The 24,534-nt window shown below is 41.9% G+C and overlaps 1 protein-coding gene across 1 annotated transcript in view; it reads right to left on the bottom strand.

Moving 5' to 3' along the window:
• Positions 1 to 24,534, bottom strand: part of ERP44 (endoplasmic reticulum protein 44) — a 59,422-nt gene that overhangs the window by 4,011 nt on the left and 30,877 nt on the right. Inside the window, exons 5-10 of the mRNA XM_071554971.1 lie at positions 18,060 to 18,244; positions 17,490 to 17,605; positions 13,180 to 13,237; positions 11,756 to 11,872; positions 2,815 to 2,926; positions 2,213 to 2,354 (exon numbers count right to left, since the gene is read on the bottom strand). Of these exons, the coding sequence (XP_071411072.1) occupies positions 2,213 to 2,354; positions 2,815 to 2,926; positions 11,756 to 11,872; positions 13,180 to 13,237; positions 17,490 to 17,605; positions 18,060 to 18,244 (730 nt within the window). The remainder of the gene's footprint in view (positions 1 to 2,212; positions 2,355 to 2,814; positions 2,927 to 11,755; positions 11,873 to 13,179; positions 13,238 to 17,489; positions 17,606 to 18,059; positions 18,245 to 24,534) is intronic.

Consider the following 24,534-nt stretch of genomic DNA (forward strand, 5'->3'; position numbering starts at 1 on the left):
TTCCAGCCTGGAACAGCAGGATGAACAGGGACAGGTGGCCAAAGTACAAGGATAAAACACTGAGTGATGGTGTCATTTGCCTATGAAGTGCCACTTCTCCAAAAGGACAATGATTTCCCTAAAGAGAGAAGAAATCTTTTAGTAGGCCAGTTGTGAAAGTGCCATATCCAAACCCTATTGGCTGGTGGCAGCACTGAGATTGCAAGAGGCAGCCCGAGGCCAGTTTCTAAGAGTCCAGCAAATGTACTTACGTGGCAGAAATCCTTGCAGGTAGATCAAAGTCTCAGAATTAAGACTTTACCTATTATTAAAAACCAAACACACACTCCGCCCCCCCCCCCCCCAAAGCGACAAAGAACAACAGACAAACCAAACCAAAAATTCACATACACACAAACGAGGATGTCAGACCCAGGCGCTCCAAGCTCTCCTGGTTTCCAAACTGTTTGTTAGGTATTTCTATGTGTCAGCTCAACCTCCTAGAGTGAGGTTGAATAATTATTTATCATTAGGCAACTGTCTACAATCCTGACAGGCAGTTAAATGCCTCCCTGACATCCAATCCCGTCAGATCTCGGAAGCTCAGCAGGGTCAGCCCCGGATTAGTACTTGGATGGGAGACCTCCTGGGAAATGCCGGGTGCTGTAGGTTCTAGTCCTGAGGACTTCACTGTCACTGTCCAAGCTCGCTCGGCCGTGGCAGATGAACCTCAGGACTTAAATGGTGGGGCCAGTTCTGCGCACGCTGAGCCTCACCTAAAATCCACTGCGCAGGCTGGAAGGGCACACCCACGTGGGGAGAGCCCTTCCCAAATCTTCGTTCGCGAAGCCGAGCCACACACACACACAATCCTGACATCTCTTTCAGCTTCATTTGTATGTAACAACTGGCACACATCGAGCAAGTAGCTCTTATTATTCTGATAGTGTTTCACAGAAACAGAACACATAAGAAACATAAAATGAAAGTCTAAACTAAACATGTCTATTGCCACTGTAAGAGATATTAATTTGTTTTAGAGCTGTTTAAAAAGTGACAATAATAAGAGTGTTTTTAAAATGCAAATATCCTGTTATTTTTTTGCTGGCATGTGCGGTGAACACAAATCTTTCAAAGGAACAGGAACTACAAGGAGAACAATAGTCACACTCAGAGTTTCAACATACACAGCTTCAGATATCTGAAAAGCACTATTTGAGATACATCAAACAGAGACCACATTTAATAAGCCTTTGGAGAATTACAGACAGAAGTTAAGTTCAAACCCTCCTTCCAAATGTCAGCATTTCAGATAGAAAAATGCCTCCTGGAATGGCAGAATCAGACATGGGATTACGTTGATATTGCATGCTAAATCTGGCTTTGACAAAAACAAAATACCCAGCCTAGGGATCCAACCAGGATTTAACAAGCAGTGTATGTGCAGGTGCCTCCTTTGAGACAGAAACTAGTTTAACACCCAACCAGAAGACAAAGACAGAGCTTTTGTCTGGGACTGAGAGCCCCTAAAGAGAATTGTTTCCACATCTTCATTCCTCAGGAGAGACAGAACATCTGCTTCCAAGGCAGTGCAACCTAAAGAGACAGCTGATGTGATGAGGATTATCAGTGGTATTTCACCTGAGCACTCTGACACTCTGCTCTCATGTACTTCATCTAGATCCACATGACAGTGATCGGCCACTTTCCAAGTTGCACTTGGAAGATTTCAGAAATCCACACAGCAGGGATTTCTCTGCCAGCTTTTCAGAGTTAGACTAATGTGGTAAGGCTGGAACTTCACAACAGGAAAAACCAAACCAGGAGGCTGGGAATTCTTACATGCTGCATTTTACAGTAATCCCTGAATAAGAGCACTTACACATTCCATGTAGTCTTTTAAATCTTTTAAAATAATTGATACATCTAGATCACTCCTTGAAATACCATACCAGGCTCCAAATCCCTAACTGTGATGGAAAATAGCAAAACTTTGAAATAAAAGAGCAGCATCTAAAACCAACATGAGATTGATTTCTTGTAATACAACCCCATTTCAACAGTGACTTCACACCAATGTGTGTTCCTTTTAGACTTTGACACTGAATCACACACTGACAGCCTTATCTATCCCAGATTTACACACCTTCCTACCATACTACTGATTAAAGTATAAGCACACACCTTTTCCTTTATTCTTCTCAAAATAAAATGCAGAAATTAAAATACTTACGACAAGTCGGCGAAGTCTGGAAAGACATACATGTGCCTAAAGCTGTCGATGGCAATAACAGGGCAGTCTTCTGGAGTCTTCTGAATGTGGAGGAGTGGGTGCCTGAATTTGTCACAGTCAGCATGGAGGAAGTTTATTGTACCTGAACATTGTAAGCAGGCAAAAATCCATGTTAAGATTTTTTTTAGTATTATCTTGATACCCTAACCACTTTTGTAACTATTACAAAGGTGGAGATATTAGAGAGATACAACATGCAAAACTTGAAAATACATCTAAATAACTAACACAACCAAAATAACAGGTTTTCTTAAAGTGGAGGGTTTTTTCCATATTACAGACTGAAGCTTTGTTTAATGCCCTCTCAAACCACATAAAGTCATTTAGACAAGCAGGGTTTCTGACACTGTTGCTTAATAAATTGTCTATCTATTTTAATACTTTCCAAAGGAATGAGTCCTCACTGTCAGAACTGCATAAAGCCCTTCAGGCTCAAGAGTTTTAGAGCTAGAATTCTGTTTAGCCTTTGCTTCCACTCTACAGAGTTGCCTGAAAAAAAATTATACCAGTAAACTCAAAAAGTATTAGGAGTGACTACAAACCTTTTTCACCTATTAACTGTCGTGCAACCTCCTGCTGGAATTTCTCTAAACTCTCCAAGTCATCTTTCATGTGGAAAAGTATGAGGAAAGGAAGGCCTTCTTCTGTCAGTTCCTGCGCAGAAAACAAAGGACAAATCCCATTACTTCCATTTCTTAAGTAAGTGATTTCAAATTCAGTGAGATCTCTACTTTAAAAAACAGACTAAAGAACAAGACAAAGCTGTTAACTGCTGACCTTTCCTCTAAAATACCCAAGTGATAGTTAACATGCCTCCTTCCTCTTATCATGAACAGCAGATAACAAATGATGCTATTTCATTATCAGCATTTCAGGAAGGGATACACTTTCACTGGAATACTTGCCTGAAAGAAGTAACCTGATTCTGAGAAAACATCTTCATAGAAACCAAAGTAAGGCCTGAGCAGCATGGTACTAAATGCTATGCAAGGCTGAGGGTGTATTCTAGATCCAGTCCTAGCTTGTTCACATAGTAAGGTGGTGCTTTCTTACCATAATACAATGAATATCTTTAAATAACCTTATCCCCTTCCCCCAGTAAAGAAAAAATCAGAAGCCAGTGATAAAGCCGTACCAGTTATGATCAAGTACTGCTCTTCCTGGCAGTGTGCTCTGACTGGTCATCTGTGTAACACTATTGCTAAATTCACACACTAATTTATTATTAAAATTGATGAAAAAAATTAAAACCTTTTTAGACAGGCAAACTTTAATTCCTCATAGGAATGTGTCATTACAGACCAAGTGCCTTTTAAAGATCTCTGTGCCCAGGGACAGATAAATACAGGGATTCCTTGAGTAATTTATTCAGGATTTTTCTTTTACTCAAGCCCAAAACACAATATCCACTTGCCTGCTTCAAAAGTGCTTTGTAAGCACTTAGGGGCACCAACTCAACTTGCTACAGTCTGATTGAAGAAATCATCATTTATCATCTAAGAAGTGCCTAGAGCTGTCTATTTTTCATTTGCACAACTGCCAGAAGGCTGCCAGTTACACAGTGCACAGGAAATGGCTGTCCTTCTCTCTTCAGCCAAATCCATCAGGCAAGTTGAAGCTTGGGCTTTTAACAGCACATTGCAAAGATCCCCATAACTTCAGTGCTCTTGAAACTGAAGCTTCCCAATCCACCTCTAAACCAATGACTAATCATATTTGCTCATTCTCATTTTTACACATACAAATTCAGCTGGGTCTCAGCCTCCTCTCCTGTTACAGGATGGTAAAAAGTCTGTTTTGTACATCATCACCATCATGGCTAGGCTGCGCGAACGAAGATTTGGGAAGGGCACTACCCACGCTTGCTGCAAGCTGCTGGTGGCTAAAAAGGCCGATACGGGATAGGCAGGTCTGGTCACAAAAGGCACAGCGGAACGTCTCCCTGGGTGACACTGGCAGGGAACGGTTCTTTCTGCGTTGTCTTTTCCCTCAAGACTGACTCTCCGTGCATTCTCAAAGGAAGCAGCAGCACCGTGAATGGTGTGTCTCCATGAATCCCGATTGGAGGCCAGAGTGGACCATTGGTGGCAGTCAATATGGCCAAGGCTGAGGTGTTGTTTCAGGGAGTCCTTGTGTCTCTTCTTCGGGGCTCCTCTCTTGCGGCAGCCGGTGGCGAGTTCACCATAGAGCACAATCTTCGGAAGGCAGTGGGTGATCCTCCATCCTGGAGACGTGCCCTGCCCAGTGCAGCTGTGTTCTCGTCAGCATGGCCTCGATACTGCTGACCCCTGCCTGTTCAAGAACAGACACATTGGTCATGTAATCAGACCAGTGGATGTTTAGGATTGAATGGAGGCAGCGCTGATGGAAGCATTCGAGAAGCCGCAGGTGGTGGCGGTAGATGACCCATGATTCAGACCCATATAAAAGAGTAGACAGTACAATGGCTCTGTAGACACTAATCTTTGTACTTTTCTTCAGGTGTTTATTGGACCAGACTCTTTTATGGAGTTTTCCAAAGGCTCTGTATGCCTTTGCCAGCCTGTTGTCTATCTCTTTGTCAATCTTACCGTCTGAGGAAATGATACTTCCCAGATAGGTGAACTGCTGGACTGACTTAAGCTCTGAATTGCCTATGGTGATGTGAGGATGATGGAAGACTTCTTGAGGTGCAGGTTGGTAGAGAACTTCTGTCTTCTTCAGGCTGACTTCCAGCCCAAAAAGCTCAGCAGCCTCTGCAAAGCAGGATGTTAAGCGCTGCAGAGCTGCTTCTGTGTGAGCAACGAGGGCGGCATCATCAGCAAAAAGCAGCTCATGGACAAGGTGATTCAGGGTCTTGGTGTGGGCCTTCAGTCGCCTTAGGTTGAATAGGCTTCCATCGGTACGATATCGGATGTAGATGCTGTTTTCTTCATCGAGGTCTGCTATAGCTCTTTGGAGCATCATGCTGAAGAAGATTGTGAATAGAGCTGGTGCAAGAACGCAACCTTGTTTCACACCACTGGTTATTGGAAAGGGCTCAGAGAGTGCATCGCCATATCTGACTTGTCCACGCTGATCCTCATGTAGCAGGATGATCATTTTGAGGAACTTGGGGGGACATCCTAAACATTCCAAGATCTGCCACAGGCCTTTTCTGCTCACAGTGTCGAAAGCTTTGGTGAGGTCAACGAAGGTTACATAGAGACCTTTGTTCCGTTCCCTACACTTCTCTTGCAGTTGTCTGAGAACAAACACCATGTCTGTGGTGCTCCTATTGGCGCTGAAACCACACTGGCTTTCAGGTAGAAGATCTTCTGCAATAGTGGGTACTAATCTGTTCAGAAGTATTCTTGCAAGGATTTTACCAGCAATGGAGAGCAAAGTAATACCTCGGTAATTTGAGCAGTCTGATTTTTCTCCTTTCTTCTTGTACAGGGTGATGATGATTGTGTCATGGAGATCTGATGGTAGTTCACCTGGTTCCCAGCTACGCACAACAAGCTCGTGGAATTTGGCATGAAGTGCTTGACCTCCATGCTTCCAGATTTCAGGTGGAATTCCATCAACCCCAGTTACCTTGCCAGTTTTCACCTGTTGTATGGCCTTAAGTGTCTCTCCCATAGTAGGGGCTGCATCCAATTAATTTTTTGCCAGTTGTTGTGTAATGTGATGAATTGCTGAGCCTTGAACTACACGGTTGGCACTGAAGAGAGTCTGAAAGTGCTCAGACCATCAGTTCAGGATGAAGGTTTTATCTGTTAGAAGCATTTGACCATCTGCACTGAGTAGGGGGCTTTGAAGCTGGTGTGTGGGTCCATACACTGCTTTCAGGGCCTCATAGAATCCTCTTTGGTCACCCACATCTGCGCATAGTTGTATCTTTTCTGCTAGGTCGAGCCACCATTTGTTCTGGATGTCTCGAAGTTTCTGTTGGAGCTTGCTGCATGCAAGACGAAAGGCGGCTTTTTTTATATGGCAAAATGGCTGAGCAAGGTGTGCTTGGTGAGCAGTTCTCTTCTTCTTCAGCAATTCCTGGATCTCTTGACTGTTCTCATCAAACCAGTCTTTGTTTTTCTTGCAGGAGAACTCTAGGGACTCTTCAGAGGACTGCAGGATGCAACTTTTAATATGTTGCCAAAGCGCTTTAGGAGAGGGATCTAGTCTAGTTTGAAGGTTTCCCTGGAAGCTGTCTCTCATTGTGGCTGTTGGAAGATTGCTGACTTGGAGCCTCCTCCTTGGAATGCCGCCTCTCTTAGTTTTGGGCTTGAAGTGGAGGTTAAGTTTGCAGCACACAAGGCATTGGTCTGTTTGACATTCTGCACTCGGCATCACTCGAGTATGACGGACATCACTGACATTTCTCTGTTGTACTAAGATATAGTCAATGAGGTGCCAGTGCTTGGATCGAGGATGCATCCAGGTTGTCTTCAGGCTGTCTTTCTGTTGAAAGACAGTGTTGGTGATGGTGAGCTGCCGTTCTGCACAAAATTCTAGCAGGAGGTGTCCGTTGTCGTTGCAGTTTCCAACGCCATGCTTGCCCAGGACTCCTTTCCAGGCTTCAGCATTCTTACCTACTCTGGCGTTGAAGTCACCAAGGATTATGATCTTATCATTTGCAGGAACATTTTGGGTGAGGCGGCGCAGGTCTGTGTAGAATTTGTCTTTTTCCGCTGGGTCAGCTTGGAGAGTTGGGGCATATACGCTAAAAAGAACAACATGTTGCTTGTTGTGTAGTGGGAGGCGTAAGGACATAATGCGATGGGAGTGACCTGTCGGCAGATTTTCAAGTTTGGAGGCAATGGAGTTTTTAATCAAGAAGCCAACTCCTGAAAGGTGTCTTTCGGTTTTGTGTTTGCCTGACCAGTAGAGTGTGTAGCCGGCACCATGTTCTTTAAGGCTGCCTTCCTCATGAAGACGAACTTCACTGAGAGCAGCAATGTCAATGTTGAGCCGTGACAGTTCGTGGGCAATTAGAGCAGAACGACGCTCAGGACGTCCACTATCCCCAGTATCAAGCATGGTTCTGATGTTCCAACATGCGAGTGTTAGTTTGAGCACACCTTTGCAGGCAGGTGTATGCCTTTGAAATCTCTTTGTTTTTGTTTGACCGCATGGAAGATGCCGGTTGGCCACGGTTATCCAACCGGGTGTGGAGATGAGCTTTGTTTTAGGCCACCTTTGCTAGGCCCCTCTCCATGTGGAGCAAGCAGTGCTGTCCCTAGAAAAGGCTGCTTGGTCATTCAGGATGCTGCCGCAAGAGACTGTCATCTCCGGGGTCAAGTCTGTAATGACCCATATCCTGAACCGCCTGCATGCAGGGTTGGGTCTGCGGCTTCCAGCTGCTTCCTATCACCTGCCGTTTTCGACCCTCACCTGTCGCTACAGAGCTTTGCAATGTGGGTGAACCCTTCCAGCCTGCGCAATGGACCTTTCAGGCGAGGCACAGCGTGCGCAGAACTGGCCCCACCCCTTACTCCTAAGGTTCATCTGTCACGGCCTAGCGAGCTTGGACGGTGACAGCGAATACCTCAGGACATAGGTTTGGTTACAGTATCCTTCTCTTAGATGGATGGCCTTACAGGGCTAAACGAGCTCCATCTGCCCGGGTTTGAGGTTGGAGTTGTCCTTCTCCTAGGATGGTTGCCAGATGGCTAGCGAGCCCATCCTGCCAGTGGACACACTTTGTCTGACCCTTCAGCTGAGACCTGTCTGGCATGGGAGACCCTACCAGCGGCACAAACCACCTCCAGCATAGCTCTCAACCTCATGAGGGCACGCAAGCTTCTCCCCCGCGACAAGGGGATGTCCCTGGAGAAGGTTTTGTACAACTATGGCTCCATTCCCCCACTCGTTTCACCAGGTACATTTCTGAAGGGAGAACTTGGTATTCCGGCTCTCGATTGCAAGCAGCTAAACAACAACCTTGGCAAGTTGTTAGCACAACTCAGCAAGCACATCAACAAGATCTATTTATCTCCAAACAGGTTGTTTCAATTGCTTAAACTGCTCCCTCAAAAGTTACTGTTTTGTTTGGCACTGAGAAAATCAAAAGATTTTTCATTAGATCTGAGCTTCTCATTCCTGTATGCCTTTGAGAAATTTTCTACCCTTTCAAAAACTTAAAGAGTTCAGCAGATCATTAGACCACATAGGTTCATTTTAGTCATAGAATCGCAGAATGGTTTGCACTGGGGACCTTGAATCATCTAGTTCTAACCCCACTGCTATGGGCAGGGACACCTTCCCCTAAGGCAGGTTGCTCAGAGCTCCATCCAAAGTGGCCCTGAATATCTTCAGGGATGGGGTATCCACAACTTTTCTGGGCAATCTGTTCCAGTACCTCTGCACCTTCACAGTAAAAATGTTTTTCTTAATATCTAATCTAAACCTCCTCTCCTTCAATTTGACTTAATTTCCCTTGTCCTGTAACTACATGCTCTTGTCTTGCCCCATCTTTTCTCTAAGTTCCCTGTAAGGTACAGGCAGGCTGCAAGTAGGTCACCCTGCAGCGTTCTCTTGTTCAGCCTGGAAAATCCCAATTCTCTCAGCCTTTCCTTGTGGAAGAGGTGCTACAGCCCTCTGATCATATTGGTGGCCCTCTGGACTCCCTCCAACAGGTCGATGTCCTTCCTGTGCTGGGGAGCCCCACTCCAGCTGAGGTCTCCAGATGACAGAGGGGCCGAATCCTCTTCCTTGACCCGCTGGTCAAGCTGCTTTTGGCACAGCCCAGGACATGACTGGCTTTTTGGGCTGTGGGCTCATGTCCAGCCTCTCATCCACCAGCACCCCCAAGTCCTTCTCAGCAGGGCTGCTCTCGATTCATTTAACACAGAACTAGAGAGTCTGATTCTCTTCTGAATGATATTACTGGTCTCAACAGCCTGTTCTTGTCAGGTACAGGAACTCTCTTGAATGGACAGTCTCCTCAAGCAGAAGACCTTGCTTCAGATTTCAATCACTCTGTGTTGTCAAAAATCACAATGAACTCTGGTGCAGATTGGGCATCTTCCTGGTTAGTCTGCCCATGTTGCTCATCAGATTATTAACGAAAGCATTAAGAAAATGAGGGGAAAACCTACCAGCAGCTTACAGAGACCAATTTTTATTTTAAAAATGAATTTAAAATCTGTGGAAGAAATCTTATTTATACTGTGTTTATACCATTTACACAGCTTAACAGTCACAGCACTTCCTATTTTCACCCTGTACTACTATGCAGTACACACAATAAATAAGAGCCCATTTAAATAACTGTGCAATCCGAGCAAGTAGAAATATCTTAATTTTGGCATGTTTAAATTTGTTTGAGTACTGGCAGCACTGAAATTTTTTAGTAAGTGTTGCTAGGCAAAATGTCACATTGGAATTATTACTACCTGCCTAAGTAAACAGGAATCAATGGTTAAGAGAACAGCCAGAAGAACCACCACACATTGTGGAACCAGCTGCCAGGGATGAACCTTGGCTTTAAGGCTCAGGATCCTCTTTCACCATGGGAAACGTTCACTGAAAATCTACCACACACTTCTAACGATGTTAACATGTGGCATTCTTTGCACATTGAGTTGCAAATGATGAACTAAGATTTGCTAATTATCAGAACTTTGCAATAAAAGATGGTGAGACTGACTAGAAGACAGTCAAGCCAAATGGCTTCAGTAATAAAACCACCCTGTCCCTCCCTCTGCTGCGAAACCTGAAGCACTGCCTGTGCCCAGAACAGCAGTGTCAGATGCACTGCAGGCTCAGGATCAAAAGATTAAGTGTGCAAACTGAGAATGAATCACAATCGATTCTCTGGCTTCTCATCCAGTGTGGACAACACACTGCAATTTGCTGCAAACTGCAGCAGAGTTTCTAGCAGATCCTGTGGCTGTGTCAAAATACGCTTTTTAACATACTACAAACTTGATAATCTTCTAAAAACTTCTCCCCTGTTGTTTATTTTACAAAAATATTATAATACAGAGTTGGAAACAGAGGAAAGAAGACTAAGTTACAAAAGAAAAGAGAAAAGCATTGAAAGAAAGCAATGATAATGGTAAGAAAAGAGATGGTTAAAAGGAAACTGCCAAATTCCACCTGATGAATTACAGCCAAAAGAAGAAAAGCAAGGGAAACAGCACATGAAGCTAAAAAGATTAAGAAAGTATCAGTGCTTAAATGCAGATTGAAGAAAAAAGAAAACCAAAAGCAAAAATCAGGCTTTATTACCATTCCCAGAAGATTGCTAGTTCCATGGTCAGCCACCATTTACTGTGCTTATTTATTAGATAACACTTAGGAAGTGGTTAATACAGTAATATTTTTCTACCACTGACATTAACATTAAACTTTAAAAGCCAGTTATAACTAAAGGATAGTTCACAAGCATTTTATTCTTTCAAACTGTCACGGACATGCTGACATGGATATTTTCTACCCCGACGAGAGGCATTTTTCCCAAGGTCTGGATCTTAAACTATCATTTAGTCTTAACATCTTACTTTAGTAAGTAATAAGTACTTACTTTAGATGAGTAATTCAACCTACCCTACATATCCACACATACTTACACACACATTCTCAGCTTCCAAGTATCCACATTCCACAATTCACCAGACATTTCCTATTGGATGTATATGCATAAAGGCTGGTCCTGCACTTGGGTCACAACAACCTCATGCAACGCCATCAGGCTCAGGACAGAGTGGCTGGAAAGCTGCCAGATGGAAGAGGATCTGGAGGACCAGCAGGACCAGGGCAGCGATTGTTCCCCTTGACTCAGTACTGGTGAGGCCAACCCTTGAATCCTGTGTTCAGTTTTGGGCCTCTCATGACAAGACACTGAGGTGATGGAGTGTGTCCAGAGAAGGGCAATGGAGCTGGTGGAGAGTCTGGGGCACAAGTTCTATCAGCTGAGGGAGCTGAGGATTTAGCCTGCAGAACAGGAAGCTCAGGGGGATCTTATTGCTCTCTACAACTACCTGAAAGGAGGTCATAAGGAGGTGGGTTTCAGTTTCATGTCCCAGGTAACAAGCAATAAGACAAAAGGCAATGGCCTGAAGTTGTACCAGGGAAGGTCTGGATTGGATATTGGGAAGAATTTCTTCATTGAAAGGGTAGTCAGGCATTGGAACAGGCTTACCAAGGAAGTGGTAGAATCACCATCCCTGAAAGTGTTAAAAAAACATGTGGATGTGACAGTTGGGGACATGCTTTAGTGGTGAACACAGCAGTGACGGGTTAACAGTTGGACTTGATCTCAGGTCTGTTCCAACTGTAACAGTTACATAATTATATCCTCCTGCTTTAGTGGTGTTTGAAATTACAACAATCTGTCTCCAGTGCATTTCACGTCTAAACAAAAAGCTTCAAAGAATGACAAAACATCACGTGACAGCTATTTTCTGCCTAAAACAAAACACACAGAGTTCTTTGACATTGATTAGGGACCTTGAAAGAGACATTTTGGTTTTGAGACAGAAACCCCAAAACTAGAATTGTAGCAAAAATTCTTACCTCCCCATTTTCAAATGTAATTTCTCTAACTAGTGGTACACACTTATCTTGTGTCCATGCATAAATCAAATCAAAATTGGTTAGCGAGCCTAAATACACCATGTCTGGAGCACTTTCCTGTTGGAAAGAAAAATACACCAGATGAAAAACAGTAAGAATAACACTGCTACCTACAGAGATTACCTGCTCAATATAAAACAACAATATTCATACAAATACTGAAAGTAAATCTTATACCAATGTACCCTAGTGCATGCAAGATTTCTATTATCTATGTGATAGAAGTACAAATGGAAAATAAATATTAGATATTATAATGTATACAGCCAATGCCACTTTTTAAGAGAAGTTATAAAGAACTGAAAAGATACTTTGTTTCCAAACTGGGGATGCTTCAAATAAAGGCTATTTAGACTTCTGCCACATCAAGAAATAGTATCTCCAGACCTAAAAGCCCCATTCAGATACACACTAAGTGCAGACACTGCTTCATGCTGAGAGTTACAAAGACTCACCAAAAACCCCTTTTAATGTCTTACAGTACTGGAAAATGGTATTTTACATTTGCTTTGCCAAAGAGATATGAATAAATAATTATTTTCCTTTATTTGCTAGTAGTTTTAACCTCTAATTCAGAGTTGGCATCCTTTAATTTAATTACAATTTTGGTTAACATGAAGTGAAGCATGACTTCGCAAGCTGTGGCCATGATTAAACACACCTTAATTCAGAAATTCCATATAAATTAGGAAACATAATAAATTCTGTTTTGCAGGGGGAAAAAAAAAGGCTTGAAACTCCCTTCCCCCTGAGGTCTTTTTCCATCTATTTCCTCTTTTGTAAGCAGTTCTTTTCATACAGAAAATTAGCAGGTTTTGAGATAGTATATCTCTAAAAAGAAATTTTTACAGATTTTCTTCTTTACTGAATTTCTCCTGAAGTGAAACTATGTTCATGAGAGTTTGTTAATATATAGTTAATTTTATTACTTTTTTTAAAATTCAGAGGAAAGCTCTTAACCCTTGTGGACTAAGGCACACAAGACAGGCAAGTGACAGAAAAATAGATAGTTATTGTCACTTGCTTTGGACAACTGAAGTGCACCAGCTTCACAGATTTTTAAGAATTCTACAGAACACAGAGTTTCTACACACATGATGTGTTGACTGTCTCAGAAAAAAAAAATACTTCTGGACATGGATATTTCAAATGACAGATTTAGGTTTTGTGCATTAAATGGCAACACATGAGATGGAGATGTTTCTCACTGACTCAGAAACCTTAGTTTCTATGATCCTATTTCTCATGCTATTTAGTGATGAAATAGAAGTTGAGAAGCAGTAACATATTGAAGGATATAGTCTTCATTGTTCATACTCACACAAAGCGACAATAATCAGAATAAAATACATAGTTACACTTACCCCTGGTGGCTTGTAGATTACATTGTCTCCGCTAAATCTCTCTGCTTTTGAAATAGCCCTACAACAAACCAACCAGTAAGCATGTCTTGGAAGAGATAAATAAAATAACTGCCATACCAAAAGTCTTATTTTAATTTGCTATCCTTTCTTTACCTCTTTTTTTCCCCCCTTCACAATTTGAGATTTAAACCCCTTCGTTTTTAAAGCAAACTGTAAAGTGACTCCACAGAAACTTGGCCTGGCCAGATAAGAGATCATTAAGGGCATCAGCAAAATGTATCCCTAAAATCAGAAGTGTGGACTAAAGGCACCGAAGTGCAAGTGATGAATGCCAGTACAATTTTGGATAAGAGACTGTCAGAGAAATAAAGAGGTGAATTAAAATAAAATACCTTAAAGAAGGAAAGGAGAGAAAGGTGGATCCTTGTTTGCATTTACTCTTCCTGTTCCATTGTTTACACTAAGAATTTACATCTTATCTACCCTGATAAAGAAGGGCTTTGAGGTGTTCTATCAGCACAAGCAATGAGAAAATGGATGGCAAGCAAGTCCATACTGTCCATTTTACCCTCAAAACAGATTTAGATTGCAGACACAGCATGCAGTTTCTGGCCACTGATGATATAGTATGTGTGTACCCAGAAGACACGCAGTTTCTCCTTGGTATTCAGCTTACTGTGTCACCTTAGTATGTTCCTGTCTTGCCTCTGGAATATTTTCTGGTTCCTTAGTGCCAGTCACAACAGTGTGCTCTGAAAGTTGTTAGCTTGTACCCCAAAATTATCACCTTTTATTCAAGCAAGTTGTGACAGCGGTGAATCCAACAGAGGAGACAGAAAAGTAAAAGGAAAGAAAGCTCCCAACAAAAGCAAACCGTTTAGTAACCTTCAGATAGTAGAGAGGCCTCCTCTCTCTCCTCTCCCATACCTTGCTGCTCCAGCCTAGCTCAGGCTGGCAAAACGGAACTGACTCACTGCGTACACCACAAAGGAGAAAAAGTACCTATTTCTTTTCCCTTTAGCACAGGCTAAAGAGAAGGCATGTCAGCCTTTGGAAAACAGTAGGTAACTGTACTACATTCTCAGATTATCTCTCCTCTGGATGCAATATAAACATTGGTGGAGACTGATTAAGAAATGTAATGGTGAGGAAAAAAAGGAAGTCAAAATATCTCTATTTATCTCACTGCAAAATTAGCTGAATCTTCCAGGGGTCCAAACGATTTGGAGTGCCAAGAAAAGACACACAGCATAAGGCTTAACTTGAAGTACCTATGATTTATTTTCCCTCATTTGATCTGATTATCTGTTTCTTATCACATACAAAGGATGCCTTGCATAGTATGTTACACCTATCAGTATTTGCATCAGTTTAGAGATGTGTATTTTAAAATACTTTTTTATATTCCAGAAAAGACTCACCCTATAATGTGAAATTAGGCTTCCTAGTGACCATCATCACTGACTCACAGCCCAAATAAGCCTCACTGAGTAAGGAGAAAGGGAAGACACAGAAGCCACCTGTGCATTCCCTGTTTGCTAAACTGATGATAATCTATAATGAAATATGTGCTCTAGGGTAACTCTGTGGTAGAACCCAAAATGTCCTCTCCTGTGCTCTTCCACTTCAGTAGCTGCACTTGGGAGGGATTTTTTTCAGATAACTCAGATAAAGTGGGGACATGATGTGAAAATCCCAAATGCCTGAAGATACACCTTTTTAAAACAACTACTAAAATGGAAATATTTCTGTTTGCATTTTATCTCTTCTTGAAGCAGCAATGTAGAAAGTGAACCTCTTGGAACCACAGAATCCCCCCACCCTCCTCTGCCATATTTACTTGCTAACACAAAATTAAAACAGTTCCTCAATTCATCACTCTCTTCCATGAACTACTTACAGTTTATTTTTTTGTTGGACATTCTCTTCCACTTTCACAAACATTTCAGATACATCTCTCTATAAAATCTATCTAATCTAATAATCTCAATCAGATTCCTCAGCTATCTCCTTCTGCCCACAAGTCTTCTTCTATTAATCCTGTTCTATGGTCACCTCATATCTTTACAGAACTGTAAGGATTAGTTGATTTAAGGATCATTTTAAGCATCAAGATGATCTGCAACTAAGTACCATTAAAACAGTTTAAAAATAAGCTATGACAACTACCTAAAACCAGAGGAATTTTGGCATAATGGGAGAGTTCTGCCTTGACAGAAATCTGCAATTGTTGATACTTGAAAAAAATGGTTTTTTTTCCTGTCAAATTGCTTGTTTTATTTTAGCTTATTAGAAATTTGAACATGACTGCTCATGTTACTATACACCTCCCAAGCCATGGAGCTGTTGAACTCTGTCCACAGCAAACCCAAAAATACCTCCCAGGGGCTGTTGGATTCTCAGTCAGGAGAATCTGACTGGTCAATGCTTCCCATGAAGCATTTTGCTACCTACAATTTGAAAAGAAAACACTGATATGTAGCCAATATCCCTTGGGAGTCTTTTCACATATAATTTTTTTAGGAAGCTTAAGAGCCACAGCCACTCAGAGAGGAAAACATTTAGTTCCCAAGATTTGTTGTTGGGAAGGCTGCACTTTAAAACACCAACAGCTCCAGGCTAGAAAGGGAATGGGAGTCTGGAGGTAAGAATAATGACAAGCCTGCTGTGCAATCTGTAGTTACATGGGAAAGTTTCAAATAATCAAATTCTGATCCATTCCATTATGTCTGACATTGCTTATATCTGAACAGAAAAATATAAAATAAAATCCCCATAGTAACTATTTCAAGAACAGTGCCCAACCACCAAATGCTAACACTGAGTGGTGGAAACTATTTCTTATTATATGAAAATGACAAACAGCAAACCAAAGATAAACAGACCCAAACAACAGGATAGAGAATCTTAAAAGTATTGCTATCTAACAAATAATTGTTAAAGGTATTTCTGAAAAGACTAAAAAGTCGTATGAGTGTACAAAAAATAACTTAACAACCTAGTAGCAGCTCAGCCTGGCTGTCCTGAGAACAAGCATGGATGCTCATCAGAAAACACTTGAGATAACGGCCACTCTTTGGGGATAAGAGAGACAGACCTTCAGGCCACAGATTTACCTGCGTGCACAGTCATACCATTATCTAATTGGGAACTGAAGGAAAGGCCTATGCACTCCCACACACTGCAAATACTCTCCCACGCCCCAAAACTGTTTTTGGAGACATATTAGAAGAGGCATCAGTGACTGACTACAGACTTTGTTCAAACAGAGGAAACCTCTTCTACCTTGATACATCCTCTCAGTTTCTCTGCCGTTCTTCACTACATCCAGTTCAAAACATTGGAGGAAACTCTAAGCAGTATAAAAGCTTAACCCATGCAAGTTTCTGATCTTGCAGCTGTGGGCAAACCAGGTAACACTGCATTCATGTTACTGCCCAGCCACTTCAAACTGGCAATTGGCGGTGGCACATTGAACATTGCAGAAAGAACCTATAATATCATTTTAATTATGCTACTTATAAAGGGAATCACTCGCTCCCCATTTGTTCTTCTTCCAGTATCTTTTAACACTCTGAAGTATCACTATAACTCTGTATAACAAAGAGAAATTTGAATTTCTGTAGGTTTTTCGTATAGGCTTACACTGTATCTCAGCAATGCAATTGTCTTTCTAAACTGTTGCATTGACCAGTGACATGGAACTTGCATGGAAAAAACCCAGGAACAGAAATTAGGCATTTTTGGAACTAGGTCCACTACCCCAACATCAAGAGGAAACAAGGAAGCAACTACATTCTTTACAAGAAAAAAAAAGAAAGGAAAAAAGAAAAGAAAAGTTACGAAAAAGAAAGGAAAAACCACTTTCAAAAATGGCCTTATTTTTAAAGAAAAAAAAAATCTAAGAGGTTGCAAAAAAGTTACTCAGTCTGCAAAGCTAACGAATTTTTTTCCAAAACACTTTCAAGCTTTTCCCTACTTGTTCTCTCCCTCTAAAAAGCAGATTTTCAGGACACAACTGTCTTTCACTGCCCCTCTCCCCTAGGCCCCCCCAATTACATTTAAACTAAACTGACAAAGAGTGGAAAAAAAAGAAAAAGGAAGCTAAAAATAAGAGTTGAATTTCACAGCAAACATTAAGGCTAAGAAGAGTTTTCCTCCTATCCTGTGTTTTTATCTATTAAGATCTGATCTCTTCAGTTATGCCACACTGAAAATATTAAAGAAGTCCATTCATTTAAATTATATACAACTCATTAACAGAATCTCAATAATGAAATCACATGCAATTAACAAGTTTTAAAACTCACCCAAAGGCAGAGAGGAACACACAATCATCATGCAAAATATTCGCTACTCTTTCAAAGGTTCTGTAATTGTCTGAGTCCTTTTGTTCAAAGTATCCAATGATATTTCTTCTGCTGCGCTGTAAAGACAAAGGCAAAATTATAACCTGCATCAAATTATCAAAAACTATCATTATGCCCTATGGATATCAAATACAGAGATGCCATTCATTCAGCAGTCATTAAATGCAGGAATTATTTCTTTTCTGCCTTGTCAATATTCAGAAGCATCCCTGCAAGTATTTTTTCAATGAAAAATATTATACATATCTTGTCAAATACAACATATGATTCTTTTCACATTATTCAAAGCAAAGTAAGTCATTTGGTCTTTGACTAAACGTGGCTGGAAGTGGTATCTTGGAATAATTTTTAATATTGCAAAAGATCCAGTTTTTCACTCAGTTTCAAAAAGAAAAAAGTACTGAACATTTCTGAATGAAAAAAAAGAAGAAAATATGTACTTTAAATACATTATGTTCCACCAGTTCAACATTAAAAAAGAAATAGAAGGAATAAAATTGAAATACTTACATCAAGAGAAGTAATTTCTTCCAAATCCTGGACCTCCCGAATAGGGTTACTCTTCTGCTGCCTGATGTAATCTGCTATTGCTGTTACAGACCTCTGGCCTCTGTATTCCCTCTTCATCATCATGCCATTCCGGAAGAGTTTCAGAGTTGGGTATTTGCTTATCCTGTATCTCTGAGCTATATCCGCTAAAAAGAAATTCAGAAAATAAAACCAAAGCCCTACAAAAACAGAAATACACTGAAAATGGTGTCTTACACATGTATGTACGTATGGCCAGACTTTGGGAATGAAGCTTTGGGCAGGGCTCTCCCCACGTGGGTGTGCCCTTCCAGCCTGTGCAGTGGATTTTTTAGGTGAGGCACAGCGTGCGCAGCCCCACCGTTTCAGTCCTGAGGTCCCTCTGCCACGGCCGAGCGAGCTTGGACAGTGACAGTGAAGTCCTTGGGACTGTCACAGCACCCAGTACTGACCGGGGCTGACCCTGCTGAGCATCCGAGATCTGATGGGATCGGATGGCAGGGAGGCATTGAACTGCCAGGGGACGGTCCCCACTGAGACTGGAACTCGGGTCCTTGGGATTCGGAGTCCAGAGTTCTCTACATTACACTACAAGACTGCCCCTACACATGTGTAGGTTGGCATATAAGTAGAATCTGAATCAGCAGTTTAACATCTTTAAACAAGAACAAAACAAAATGGAAAGAAAACTCAATAAAACCCGAAACAACAAAAGACAAACCCAAAAATCAACCACCACCATAGCGCAGAGAAGAGATGGCAGCTACATTATTTCACATGTGTACTGATCTTCAGAAAGATAAAACTTACCAAAACTGGGATATGTAAAGACTCAACAGCAGGTGCTGCCACTAGTTCCCAGCTGGGCACTGACAGGGAAGCTTACACGAAACCAGCAAGTGGATCATGGCACACTGCGCAGGATCCAGAAGCCGTGAGGTTTTACAGCAACCTTTGCTACAGTGCAGAAATTGAATTTGGGAATCTCCAGTATCCAGCAAGTGCTTTAATCAAAGTTTCTAAGTGCTTAATAGCTTTGAATGTTCTTCCCTCATTCAGTTGTGGTTGAAGTTCAGCAAAAAGCTTCAAGTTTTTATGAGGAAGAACTGAAGAAAGAAGGTAACCGGATACCCTTTGGGTTCTTAGGAAAACAAGACTGAAAACAATAGCAGCAAAGTGTGTAATGCCAGGTGGATTTCCAAAAGCACTCTCCTTTTGCTTTTGCTTTGTTTAATTATGCCCTTATGTTCCCTCATCCCTTGGAAATAGATCTAGAAACAAAAAAAATCTCACAGCCCCTGTAAAAACTGTGGGCCCTCTACTACAGAGTGGGCAATGCATTTTACTTAAAACCCCTGTACCTAAACCCAACTAAATCCCCAAATCTGAGCAGTCTGTCCACTTTCCTGAGCTGCTTAAGCCTTTGAGGTGACTCATTCCAGTCAGCCACACCCATTTGGCTTTCCCTTCTCCCTTTCTCAAGGAAAGAGAGAGTTGGTGAACTTCAACAGGTCCATTTATTCTTTGGAGACAAAGAAATTTCATTCCATCAGCAGAAATGATGGCACTGAAAATGTGGGCTGAATGCATGTCCCTCTTACTTTTCACAGAGTCCTTAAGAAGTCACAGGATACACTTCAGGTGACCTGGATTAGCCCACAGAAGGAAAGCAAACAAATGCAGGACTATTAAGCATGTGTAGCACAGCAATAAATGATGTGAAAACTAATCCTTTTTGACAAAAAATGTCCCTCCTTCTCAGTTACACATTTACCACAAAGCAGATTTGCTTTCCACCTTACTCTTAGTCTGAAGTCTGAAATCTCTGCTGCCTGGAGAACTCTCAGGGAAACCATCAGTAGTTTCAATGGCTGCTAGAACACTACTTATCCTACTTGCAGCTTTAGTTACTGAAAGAGTCTTTGTACCAGTTGCACAACTTAGACAAGCCTGAGAACTGAAAACAAAACATGCACAGCAAAGTAGTGTTCTTTAACGTTTCTCAAAGCAGTAAAATTAAAAGCCTTACCACCTAAAAAGCTTTGCATCACTATAAAATAACACAGAATTCAGCCTATCAGTTTTGACTACGAGAAAGGCTTTGACCCGTTTCCTAAATATCCCAGAAGTGCATTTCTTAATGCATTAGTTACAGATAAGATTTTGGGCAGTCCCGTGGTGTAATGGAGAGCACTCCGGACTCTGATCACAAGGTCGTGAGTTCGAGTCTCAGTGGGACCGTTCCCTGGCAGTTCAATGCCTCCCTGCCACCCCATCCCGTCACATCTCGGATGCTCAGCAGGGTCAGCCCCGGTTAGTTCCGGGTGCTGTGACAGTCCCGAGGACTTCACTGTCGCTGTCCAAGCTCGCTCGGCCGTGGCAGAGGGACCTTGGGACTTAAACGGTGGGGCCAGTTCTGCGCACGCTGAGCCTCACCTAAAAAATCCTCTGCACAGGCTGGAAGGGCACACCCCCACCTGGGGAGAGCCCTTCCCAAATCTTCATTCGTGAAGTTTGGCCATACATACATACAGTTACAGATAAAATTAAGGGTAAAATATTTTATGTCCTCAATTTAGAGGGCTTTTATTTCAAATTAATATAAATTTCTCAAGGGAAGATGCCAATATATTCAGCATTAATGAGTATTAGATCAGTAATGTTTTCTTCCTTTATGTTCCACCACTGTTCAGTTAAAGTACCTAAGAGCTGCCTGCAAGAAGCTGGCAGATACAGCAGGGAAGACAAACAACATCTGCAAAGCAGGCATTTGCTGCTCTTCTCTCTGGCTGACAGAAGGGACCTTTGGTCTAACGTACGTCAATCGATCAAAACTTGACCAGGGTCTGATAAGGGACAAGGAGCAGCCACATATCAGGAACACACTGAGGTTAAAGACTGGTACTGTTAGAGAACTACACTGCAAGAGAACACAATGACACTTCTGGATAGACTTGAGAGATGGGCTGATTCCAATGGGATGAAGTTCAATAAGGCCAAGTGCCGGGTCCTGCCCTTTGGCCACAACAACCCCCTGCAGCGCTACAGGCTGGGCACAGAGTGGCTGGAGAGCAGCCAGGCAGAAAGGGACCTGGGGGTACTAATTGACAGGAAGCTCAACATGAGCCAACAGTGTGCCCAGGTGGCCAAGAAGGCCAATGGGATCCTGCCCTGGATCAAAAATAGCGTGGCCAGCAGGACCAGGGCAGTGATCCTTCCTCTGTACTCTGCGTTGGTGAGGCCACACCTTGAGTACTGTGTTCAGTTCTGGGCCCCTCAGGTCAGGAAAGAGATTAAGGGGCTGGAGCGAGTCCAGAGAAGAGCAACAAGGCTGGTGAAGGGACTGGAGCACAAGCCCTGTGGGGAGAGACTGAGGGAGCTGGGGTTGTTTAGCCTGGAGAAGAGGAGGCTCAGAGGTGACCTCAGCACTGTCTAGAACTACCTGAAGGGAAGTTCTTAGCCAGGTGAGGGCTGGTCTCTTCTCCCAGGCACTCAGCAATAGGACAAGGGGGCACAGGCTCAAGCTCTGCCAGGGGAAATTTAAATTGGATATCCAAAAAAATTTCTTTCCAGAAAGAGTAATCAGGCATTGGAATGGCCTGCCCAGAGAGGTGGTGGATTCACCATCCCTGGAGATTTTTAAACTGAGATTGGATGTGGCACTGAGTGCCATGATCTGGTAAATGGACTGGAGTTGGAGCAAGGGTTGCACTTGATGATCTCGGAGGTCTTTTCCAACCCAATCAGTTCTACGATTCTGATTCTTCATCTCTCAACGTGGATTTTTGCTTCAGGTTATTGCCACAGTTGTAGGAAGATGCAGGGGTTGCAGAATGGGCATTTGGGGGATCATGAATGTTCTCCAACATGGAGATTGTAGTCTCTAGGGATGTGGATCCTCATCAAGGACTGAAGTTGTGTAAAAAAATTAATGGTAATAAAATCCCCACTGTCAAAACTGAATTCAAACAGTATTTCATAAGTCAGAACTTGCATGATCTTTACAAATTACATTGAGATTCCATGAATGCTGGTGTTTGAACTAGAACAGAGAAATTACACTCCTACCCAAGTAAGTATTTGAAAACCATCATTTTACAAAATATAAAATGCAAGTACATGAAAAATTGTTTGAATTAATTCAAAAGTCAAATAGAGTAAACCTTAAATGCTTCATTAAGCTCTGGCATTTGATACAGGTAGAGTTAGCATAAGCAGAGCAACTACAAAATTATATTCCTTATAAAATTGGAAATACACAATGCAAATACATGGAATATTGTTTGAACTCATTCATAGATTGCATTAGTTATAGTAAATCCTAAATTAAATTTAAAAATATTTCCAGACATTCCCACTACCATTTTCTGATGAAAAGAGGTATTTGAAACAGATAAGGGCAATCTACCTAAAAAAAAAACCCCAAAAACAAAACCAACTCTCCCAGCTACGACTTTATGACTATTTATTCTCTTCAGGTACTAAGGTTCCTAAAAGGAACAAATCTTTTGCTGAATTAATCATTAAATTACAAGCCCAGTGACTGTGCTTACCAGAGTGGTTTCACATTACTTCTAATAGGAAGCTACTGACACACTTGATCATCTTTTCTCCTACAAATAAGAAATCTCAAGAACAGCAATAACTTGGACTCAGATTCTCTCTTCCCCATTTTGCATGTACACCTGTTGACATGCAAGCATTTTAAACTGGCTGGGCTTTTTTCTACTGTTCATTCAACCAACTCCAACAGGAATGTCTTACTCATTTCTCTTCACAGGAGGACTGTTTTGATAGTTCTCCTGAGCAAAGCTGATTCTTACAACAGGGAAGAGACAGCAGCTTTTATTGTTGTTTTCAAAGAAGCCTTTATGTGAAACCTGACATTTACTCTCGTGTTTTCTAAGACAGTCTCCCATGTCATCTGATAGAGATCCTCTAGGAAAACATGCCCTGTGAGCCATCATTTGTGATCCATATATTTGTCATGTCTCTTGTACTGTCAGCCATTTCTCCACTGTCTGAGCATCGTGTGTTCCTCTATTCAAAGGAATGCCAAACCCTGGATTTTTGGGACTGTCAGGCTCTTCACACAGTGTGTACACACAGTACCCCATCTACAGCTTCAAGCAGGCACACAGCCACTGACATGTTTCCCAGGATGCTTCAGATTCCATTGTTCTACGTTAACAGCACAACACACTGTACAAAGCTCAGCTAATATATCAGACCACGCCACCAAGAATCTCAATTCCACTGCAACCAAACTAAAATTAAATGTACACACGAGAATATGTTGAAAAATGACACCAAGACACACTGTATTGAAGAAGGATTCCACCCACAATGTACTTAGGAAGGTCGTTCCCACTGAAGGAACAGCAATATTTACAAGGGTCAGGGTATCACTCCACCATTAAATCAGTTTTAATCTTTCAGGGTCGTAATTCATACCACTACCAAACAAGTATTTAGATTTTAAATTTACAGGGCTGGCTCCCAAAAAACATGTCCATGAGGATTTGAACAATACTGATAATTATCCTCAGGATCCACCTCATAATATAAGGCACCACCTGAAGAATTCACATGTTGAACAGAGGACCACAACAGCCCGAAAAGTTATCTGGAAGAAAATCAAAGTTTCAAAACTCAAACCCTGTAAAAATAATTTCTGAAAATAATCAGTGTCCCTTCTTCTGAGGGGGAGGTGGAGATGGAGATGTGGGGAGATGTCTTCGTGTTGTCTAAGGAAGAGCAAGCACAAACTGCATTTCCTAACTTTGGTTTTACAAGATGATTACAGGAGTTGCATAGCTGCATACATGGAGAGCTTGAATTTACTGGATCCAACACTAATCTTTTTTGTGTGTGCCAAATCATCTAAAGTCTTCCTTACCCTTCAGCAATACCTTCCATCTCAAAACTAACAAATTCCTTCAGCTGTATATTTGAAGCTGGGACTATCAAATGAGTATTCTGCTTGCTCACCTGAGATCAATCAGCATCTTTTGAAGTGCCTTGGGCTACCTGCCAGGGCACACTACAGAGGAGAAATGAAATCTGTCTTTCATATATACTTTTTTACTTTTTATTCTGCAATGTTTTTTCTCTCAAGTTCACTTCAAAGGCCTTTTTGCCTCCTACTTCCCTGCATACAGCACTACTATCACCTTATTTTTAAGTATTTTATGATACACCATTAATCCTCTCCAGTTAAACTACACTTCTCATGACACTTGCACAGAAGTCAGAAGACCTGGGAATACTCATAGGAAGCAGAATTAGAAAGGAACTTGGGAAACCATCCAAACTAGGCATCCTTCTCCAGTGCCTGTGATAGTGGTGACCTGGATCACTCGGTATGATGGACCAAAACAGGTACAAGAAGAGCAATCAGTGCTGAGTATCAACTGCAGGTAACAGCAGATCCAGAGCACCTTCTGCTGCAGAGGAG

This window comes from Pithys albifrons, chromosome 4, assembly GCF_047495875.1.
Source record: "Pithys albifrons albifrons isolate INPA30051 chromosome 4, PitAlb_v1, whole genome shotgun sequence".
NCBI lineage: Eukaryota > Metazoa > Chordata > Aves > Passeriformes > Thamnophilidae > Pithys > Pithys albifrons.